Genomic DNA, 9,449 nt, shown 5'->3' on the forward strand with positions numbered 1-9,449 from the left:
TTCAATATCATTACCGGCAAGTCTCTTTACTTATTCCGTAATACATCATCTTACAACTAACTCCTTAGTCACTTCGCTTGCAAGCTTCTTGTGATGTGTATTACCGAGAGGGCCTAGAGATACCTCTCCGATACACGGAGTGACAAATCCCAATCTCGATCCACGCCAACTCAACAGACACCTTCGGAGATACCTTTAGAGCATCTTTATGATCACCCAGTTACGTTGTGACGTTTGATAGCACACAAGGCATTCCTCCGGTCTCTGGGGGTTGCATGATCTCATGGTCGAAGGAACATGTATTTAACATTAAGAAAGCACTAGCAATAAATTGAACGATCATATGCTAAGCTAACGGATGGGTCTTGTCCATCACATCATTCTCCTAATGATTTGATCCCGTTATCAAATGACAACTCATATCTATGGTTAGGAAACCTTAACCATCTTTGATCAAGGAACTAGTCTAGTAGAGGCTTACTAGGGATTGTATTTGTTTATGTATCCACACATGTAATTAAGTTTCCGGTCAATACAATTCTAGCATGAATAATAAACCTTTATCATGATTTAGGAAATATAATAATAACCATTTTATTATTGCCTCTAGGGCATATTTCCATCATGGTTAGCTCCTCCTTGGTCAACCCATCCCTCTTCCTTTTCCTATCGAGCACAGGAACATGATCACCAGCCTTTTCAGGAACATCAACGTTGATGGTGTCTGACTCCCAGGTGTCTGGCTACTCGAGCATAAGCGAACCGAGCGATTGGCCAGAGCCCATGACATGCTTGCTTGTATCCCATACAAGAAGATCTGTTGCATCTGCGTATAGTTCTGATGGGAGTGTTGAGGAACTCATCATTGTTAGGGTGGTCCTAACACAGAAACAAAGCATTGTTAGTGATGTTAGTTGTGATGGTCACGATCAATATGGTAAACTAGTGCATAAAGTGGTATATTTGATCTAACCATGGTGTGGCCTTGGTAGTGCTCAGACTCCAACAAAATCGTTAAGGTGTCCTGATCCCATTGTGTGCCGCTGAGGTCTCTCAGCTTGGTCATTGGATACACTTGGCTCTCCACTTCTTGAGGTGGTTGAACACCTGGGTTGAGGTCACCTCTTGGCCACATAAATTGAAGATCCGCTTTGCAAAATTTTTCAGGTGCACCTCCTTGAAACCCTTGTCAGTCCTCACCCCACTGGATATGATCTCACACATCTTGTTAAGCAGGAAGGTGGACAAGAAATTTTACCACTTCATTGTGTTACCCCTCCTAGAGACCTCCTTTCCAGCCTTGACGGTTGCCTTATGTGCGGCAATAGTTGCAGCATTAGGCATGGCCATCACAAATGTTGGCTGAACAGGCACCTCGAACACCTTTGAATCCCGAGGCACCTCCTCAGGTTGGAAGTCCTTGTCATAGGACAACATGCACTGATCCAATAGAACAATGGCTTGACTAAAGTCTTGGGTGCTCATGTCCTATAATGGTTAGGATCAGTACTAGTGTGACACAACACTATACATAGATCATATATGTCCATGTGTGGATGTGGTATGATCATCACTGGCCAAGTTCAAAGCACAATTCATACCACAGACATACAAGAGTGCTACCAATGAGTTCCAAGCATATAAACTCGACCACCACAGCTACATATCAACCATACTAGCATCCTACCACACTACACATGCTCAAACTTACACGACATAACCAGATCTACGATAGTATCATCAGAGCCGAAATAAAAAAACATCATGAAATCGGACTACCAAACCCAACTGTTCTAGCAATCCATCACCAGTATCTACCACAACGTTACATGGTCACAGATCGACACTCTGTAATGCTACTAGTGCTCATAGATCTATCCCTAGCAGATGCTCACAGATAAAAGCTATGACGAGGGGGGAAGGGTTGACAGAACTTATAGCCAGCGGGGAGCAGGCTGTTGACGCGGAAGTCGTCGGAGAAGATAGCCCGCTTACCTATCGGTTGTCGACGAAATCGCCCGGGATGGAGAGCGCGCAAGGGAAATTGGCGGTTAACCGACGAGGCTAAATAGGGTGTCCAATTAGGCAGGAGGTGACCCAATTCCTGCCGTAGCTTTTTCCATGCAAGAGCTCGCGCCATCCCCTCCTCACATCAGCACGGCGCGGCATGCCTCTCCTCTGCATGTCGCGAGCCTGGCAAGGAGAAAACAGTCGATTCAGCCGTTCCCGTTAGGCCTAACTGAGCGCTGATTTAAGGTCCATGCGATGCGTGCCAAACAATGAAAGCAAACAACCAAACGAGTCAAATTTATATCTAACGGGCCTGATCAAGACTTGTGCAAGTAACTAAACGCATCCTAATGTTTGAGAAAATTCTAGGGCCCTGATAACGCCAACACGTGTGGCATACTAGACATCCATCCACACCGTGTGTGGCATGAGCAGGAGGCAGCCCACATGGGCTGTGTGGGGCGAACATTAGAATTGCTCACACGTGTGGGCGCAGCTACTTCATGCCACACGCCCAACAAGTACTACTCATTCCCATCGCGCACGTGTGGCACGAAGCAAATATGCCCACACGTCCTGGCGCAGCTACGTTAGGTACCCCGCGGGATGACGATTTAGTTGCCATCCGGGATGACAGATGTAGTTATCCGAGATGACAATATAGCTGTAAAAGCATGACAACTCTCTGTGTTTTGGTTAATTATAGTTGCCATGTCTATTTTATGGTAGTTGCCGTATGTGATTAACTACTTGCCACATATGGTCAAACAATAGTTGTCATATATGTTTATCTAGTTGCCACGTGTGGTTCAACCAATTACAGTTGTCATGTGTGTTTATCTGGTTACCACGTACGAGCAACTGCAGTTGCCGTCTAGCAACGAATCATAGTTGCCATGTGTGTTTACCAGTTGCCACGTACGCGCAACTACAATTGCCATCCAACAACGTACGAGTGTCATGTGGGCGAACAGCAGTTCGCCCACATGCGCGTGAACTAGGTGATGGCTGCGTGGGCAGAAACTAGTTCACCCACACAGCGCAGCTGGCAAACTGCGTGCTGCGGGACGTGTGGACAAAATCTCCAACACCTACATACACGATGACACCCATGTAGCACTCAGATTCTAACAGATTTCTTTAGGATTCGTACAAAACAGAATCGACATGGATCAAAGCGTATGAACGATGTGTAAACATGTCACACGTGTGAGCGTTATTATTTGGAAAATTCTAACAAAATCCTAAGACCTCCTTTGATTTCGAGGAATTTCATAGAAATTTTAGAAAATATGATTTTTATAGGATTTTTTCCTTTATATCCCTTTGGTTTCTAGAAATAGATTTCTATTCCTACATAGGATTGGTTCCTATCCTCCACATTTCATAGAAAAGTAAAAATGAGTCTAGACTCAATGAAAAAATTCTTTTGATGTCAAACAAATGACATCTCATTTTCTATTCATACTTATATAATTTAAGATACATGTCATCTCATTTTTTATAAAATTTCTATTCGTATGATAATCCTATCCTACGAAGAGACCTAAGGTTTGGGAAGGAACACAGCCCCGCAGTTTGCCCGTTGCAGCGGCACAGCACCGCGGCGGAGTCGCGTGCGTGCGTCCTGCCACTTCCCCACAAGGGAAAACCGGACAGGTTTGACCCCCACACCACTACTGCCCAACCTCCCCACACCTCGAAGCCGCACCCAGACGCGCAACGCATTTCCTCCCTCTCCCCCTTCCCCTCCCCCCTCGCTTGCCAGAAGAAGCCCGAGAGACCCCCGAAGAGAACCCTCCAGATGCAGCCGGCCGCCGCCGAGATGCAGCCGCCCGTCGGCTCCCCCACCGCCGCTCCCCAATCCGAGGTCCAGCACCCGCTGTCTACCCCTGATCCTTCCTCTCCTCCCGCTCCCGCACCGGCGCCGGACCCGGCCCCGGCCCCCGAGGCGGCTGATCCGCCCTCGTCCGCGCCCGCCCTGGCGCCGGTGCAGCTGCAGCCGCAGCAGCATCCCAAGACCGTCACGTGGAGCGAGAAGCTCACGTCCGAGTCGCCCACCTACGTGCCGGCCGCCGCCGCCGCGGAGTCCAGCCAGTACGTCTCCCGCGGGCCCGCCGCCTCCTCCTCCAAGGGTAACCACCCGCTGATCCGGCCTCCGCCACGCTCGGTTTAGCACTTCTCGGTCCTGATCCCCGTTTTCGGTGTCGGTGTGCCGCAGGCGCGGTGGAGGCGATGAAGGACACGCTGTCGAGGTGGGGGAAGTCCATGGCGGAGACCACCAGCATGGTCGAGAGCCTCAGCCGCGACACGTGGCAGCACTGTGAGATCTCACCCCCCCTACGTTTCCTTAGGGAATATACTTTACTTTGTTCTTCGTTTGTTTGTGAGATTCATTTCTTGAGGGGCGGGGCTGGGTGCCATGGGCCAAGGTTCTAGGCTTTTCGTAGCTTTTTAAGGATGGAAGAAATGATGAGTACCGAATATAAAGTTGTAAAGTAAAACCCCAGGAGATTCCTTCGCGTAGTTGTGGGGATTGGAATAGCTGGTGGAGAAGGATGAGTATCTTTGTCATGAGAAAAGAAAGTACCTAAGGGCCTCTTTGATTCTCAGGATTCTCAAAACGCAGGAATAGGAAAAATGTAGGAATACAGTGTCCTGTCCTCTTGTATCCTATGGGATTTGGAGAAGTGTTTGATAGCACAAGAAAAGCAAAGGAATTCTACAAAGTTTGAGTGGATGAAAAGTTTCCTCCAAAATGTAGTATAAATGAATCCTATGGAAAAAATCCTAAGGATTTCAATCCTACAAATCAAACGACCATCACAGGAAAAAATCCTAAGGATCCAAATCCTGTAAAAATCCTATGCATTTCCTTTGTATCAAAGGAGCCCTATTGGGTGTAGTTTTACATGCCGCACGTGCTTGTGACCAATTTCCCCAAAACTTATAAATTCTGCTGACAAACTTCATCAGAGTTCTCAGATAGTTCAGTATTTGTTTCCTAGGAATAATCCATAGAAAATTTCCAGTATATAGCATACTTAATCGTTTCAAACAAGCATATGCATATAGTCGCAGCGTACTTAATCAGAGTTCTCAGATAGTTCAGTGTTTGTTTCCTAGGAGTAGTTAATATCCATATAAAATTTCCAGTATATAGAATAATTAATCGTTTCATACTTATGGAGATAGCATACTTAATTGTTCATGTAAAGCTATTTTTTGCGTGTTTCTTCTTTATATCAAGTTCCCTCACATGTCTGAACTTTGTGATGTTTCTACTGATGGAATAGTCGCATCGGCATTAAGTATAAGAGATTTAACCAATGAATTCTTCATTTCAAATGAGCATATGCATATAGGTTGTCCTTCCTGTAAATCAGCACACATTCCTTGGGAAGAATGGAAACCACTTAAGGAGAAACATGCCATATTAACATTAGATTTGCTCCCACCTTTTAGATGCCAACCTTCTTGAGGGGCTTAGGGTTAAACACCTAGCTCTGTAGAGCCAGCAATAGATTTTGCATGTTAATTTATTTTGTACCAGCAGACTAATAAGAAGGGAGAAAGTGAAACTTGTAGCTGTACTGGTGGCCTTCTTAATCTTTTGAATAATTCAATAACCATAATGAATTTCCAGTATGTAGTATGCTTAGTCATTTATGCAGAGGAAAAACTAGTGATTGGACGTTTCTCCTATTTATCCAGTTTACGAAGAGCAGCGCTAACTTACTAGAGATCAACTACTCGATTCACCTATACAAATCAGCATCTGCATGTGTAGCTTGTTGTTATACGCAATTAGCACGGGTTCCTTTGGACAAATAGAGATTACTTAATGAGAATCTGTGACATGTGGACAATAACATCAGATCTGCACTTACCTTTAGGTAATAACCTTCCAGTTAGGGGCTTAGGGGTAATCATCTAGCTCCAGTCCAGAGAATCAGTGATACATTTTAAATGCCCATTTGTTATGGAAATAGCAAACTTTCTCTACATGAATATATTTCAAACAGAAGATTCAAGACTTCATACAGTTGGGTGCACATTTGTCGCATCAGCCACAGTATATTCTATGTTTGATTATGCTTCCAACTGAAGATGAGGATCCCACAATCATTGCATCTTGAATAACCTCCTAATGAAGTTTTTTGAGATCGTTAACTTGACATATAGAATGACAAAGTTTTGGTACTGTGTAGATACTAAGTTAAGAATCTCTCTTCATCTCTTGCCTTCTGTAACATGTCCAATCCAATGTTCTGCATGATCTTGTATTCACCAAGGAATATACGCATGTGTTGGACTGGCAGAACTACAGTTGATATGATGAGTTTAATACTCCCTGCGCAAAGAAATATAAGAGCGTTTAGATCTAGATCTAGTGATCTAAACGCTCTTATATATCTTTACAGAGGGAGTAATTAATACCTTCTACACTCGCTGTTAACATGGTATGCTGTATGTCTGATAGTACAACCTTTTTCTCTCAAACAGTCAAGACAGGGCCTAGTTTTACTGAGGCTGCTATGGGACGGCTTGCTCAAGGAACAAAGGTCTTAGCGGAAGGTGGCTATGAAAAAATATTTAAACAGACGTTCGAGATTCTGCCGGATGAGCAGCTGAAAATGTCCTACGCGTGCTATCTATCAACATCTGCTGGTCCTGTCATGGGAGTTATGTACATTTCTACAGCTAAAATTGCATTCTGCAGTGACAATCCTCTTTCTTACAAGGCGGGAAATAAAACAGAATGGAGTTACTACAAGGTACGGGTTATTCACTTCTTCGTAACATCTGTCTAGGTCTGTATTTTGTATTTCATGTAGTGTTTATCGTATGAATGGTAAAAGTGTTATTGGTTCAGAGGTAATGGTAGTTAGTGATCTTTGAATTTTTATGTGTTAAGGAAAATAGAAGGAAAAAGTGGGCACTTCAGCGATGATGCTTGTTTCACACATTGCTAGCTCCATCCAGTTTATATCTTAATTGTTATATGTTTAATGCATATCCTTGGTACTAAATTGCTGTTCTCCTTTCCAAAAAAAAAACAGGTGGTCATTCCTCTTCATCAGCTAAGAACAGCCAATCCTTCAGTGAGCAAAGTAAATCCTGCAGAAAAGTACATTCAGGTTGTCTCGGTTGAAGGGCATGAGTTCTGGTTCATGGGTTTCCTGATGTACGACAAGGCCGTGTCCAGCCTGCAAGAAGCCCTTGACGGTGCTCGTGAGTTGCAACCATAGGTAGATATCAGAGGGAAGTTTCAGTTACTTCAGCCTGTAACATCCCCAGGGGTATCGCCGGTTCTCCACCCGATGTCTTCCGCTCTGAGCGTCTCCTGTTTAAGACATATCCTTCATGCTGTGCCCCTTGGAGCTTTCGGTTCGGTACACTCACGAGCTTGTATACGTGTTTGAAGTGTTTGTTCTTGTTCATTGCGTACCCCGTGTTGTAATGATGATGACATATATGGGAAAAACATCGGAGCTGTCCATTTTAAATGCCTTCTGTTATCAATTTTTAACTGTGACAGTGTAGGGTGTTTACTGGTACTCTGGTACGCACCCAGGTCAGGGCATGCTTGGGCTGAACTGAGCTAAGATGACAATTCTGAAGGAAATTTGCAACTCGGGTAGTTGGTGTCTTTTCTTTCTTTTGGGAGATCCGGGATAGTTGGATGAAGCTTTTGGTTCATGTCCCTAAAAAAAGCTTTTGGTTCATGCAGCACGCAGAAGATTCTCCAAGCACATAAGACCATCTCCGGTTGGACAGTCCGAACACTGTTCAAACAAAAAACATACTACCTCCAATGAAGACCCTCAAATCCTGAGTTGGGACGTACATATGAACCTGTTAAAAAATGTGTTTTAAACCTGTTTTAAAATGTCAAAAATATTGAAACAAATTTCCATGCATACATCTTTGCAATATGTGTGCGTAGTACAAAGTTTCGTGAAAAAATCTCTTGTTTTGCCTCCGAAAAAAGATGAATTTTAGTGCTTTTAAATAGCGTCTTTTTTGCACAGGCCAAAGAAAAAATAGTTTTCTTTCACGGATACGCAGGATGCGTATCATTTTGTTGATAGAGGAGTGAATGAAAATACATGGTAGCAACCGTCATAGAGCATACATACACTAGAAGACGCTTACGAGGGTGCTGGTGAGCATCGATAGAGTGAGTTGCTCCGCCCCAGGTACAGGGGGATGAGGTTACATATATGATGTTGCTAAGCGAAAATGCCTTTTGGAGCTCGGCCTTCATGGAGGCCAGTTTTTGAAAAACACAAAATTCATGAAAAATCATATTTATACAATTCAAAGGCCTCTAGCTTCCTCCTGTATAGTGTGCAACAGGTGGGTATGGGTTAGTGTCAGACCATCGAAGATGCAGGCGTTGCGCTGCTTCCAAATCATCCAAGCAATGAGAGCAATAAGGGATCCTAATCCTTTGCGATGGCTCGTCAGGATGCATGAAGAGTCGAGGACCACCACTAGAAGAGATCGACCGTACCGTCGGGAGGCTGGACGGTGAGTTGGCACCAGTGAAATATGGCATGCCAGACGGAGCGGAAGACGACGCAACCGACGAGGAGATGGCGCATGGTCTCGTCCTCTTGGTCGCACAGGATGCACCAGAGTGCGGCAGCCCATGGCGGGCGAGACGGGCAACGGTCCAGCATCGGTCGAAGCCAGCTAGACACAAAAAAAGCTTGAAAGCTAGCGGTCTAGGAAAAAAGTAGTTTTCCCTGAAACTTTCTACGCGCACATAGAATATGAAGATGTATGCGTGATTTTTTCCTTAATTTTTTTAACATTTAAAAGTGAGTTTTCTGAACTGGGTTCATATGTCCACGGTTCATCCATGTAGTTTCCCCTTAATCCATCGGTTTGTTTGTTCTGTTATGTTCTCAAACCCAATCTATGGGATGATACTTCGGTGTCTTAAGACACCTACCTGTGTGTCTATAACATATGGGTCCAACAGGTGGCTGGCCCACATGTCAATGACCCAAAGGCAGGTGCCTTTAAGGCACCGAAGCTGTGTCACAATCTATGTATCTAGAGGGAATGGAGTAGAGGTGTCTGGACATGACCAGACAGTCTGTCATGTTGTACCCGGTTCATCTCGAACCACATTCGCTCTTCCTTTTTCTACTTCTCCTCTCTCTCCAACTTAAGGTTTTAATTCCTTTAAAAAACTTTTAAATTGAGGAATGACCCATGAATCAGTTACGCCAACGATTTGCAAATGGGCCCGACTATGTCACATCTAGATGTGAGATAATACCTCACATCTAATTATAACATCATCCCATATTAGCAAATAAAATACAGCCCCATCATTCTATTGTTCGTTTTGTTTTGTTTTGTTTTGTTTTGTTGCTGTTTTTGTTTTTTTCACCCACGGCAGCCAGCCAGAACGGTGGGAG

General features: G+C 44.3%; 1 protein-coding gene across 1 annotated transcript; it reads left to right on the top strand.

Moving 5' to 3' along the window:
* The first annotated feature begins 3,716 nt into the window (after nt 1-3,716).
* On the top strand, nt 3,717-7,520 carry LOC125520958 (GEM-like protein 1). Its single transcript, XM_048685996.1, has 4 exons — nt 3,717-4,145; nt 4,232-4,333; nt 6,517-6,788; nt 7,074-7,520. Exons 1-4 carry the CDS (start codon nt 3,815-3,817, stop codon nt 7,260-7,262), a joined length of 894 nt encoding a protein of 297 aa, XP_048541953.1. The 5' UTR covers nt 3,717-3,814; the 3' UTR covers nt 7,263-7,520.
* The last annotated feature ends 1,929 nt before the right edge of the window (nt 7,521-9,449 follow it).

The sequence above is a fragment of the Triticum urartu genome, chromosome 7 (genome assembly GCF_003073215.2).
Source record: "Triticum urartu cultivar G1812 chromosome 7, Tu2.1, whole genome shotgun sequence".
Lineage (NCBI taxonomy): Eukaryota > Viridiplantae > Streptophyta > Magnoliopsida > Poales > Poaceae > Triticum > Triticum urartu.

Excerpts from the sequence above, each read along its gene's own strand:
- LOC125520958 (XM_048685996.1), top strand. The coding sequence starts at position 3,815 with ATGCAGCCGGCCGCCGCCGAGATGCAGCCGCCCGTCGGCTCCCCCACC. Across the intron at positions 4,146-4,231 it reads CGCCGCCTCCTCCTCCAAGG|GCGCGGTGGAGGCGATGAAG; the intron begins GTAACCACCCGC and ends GGTGTGCCGCAG. Across the intron at positions 4,334-6,516 it reads CCGCGACACGTGGCAGCACT|TCAAGACAGGGCCTAGTTTT; the intron begins GTGAGATCTCAC and ends TCTCTCAAACAG.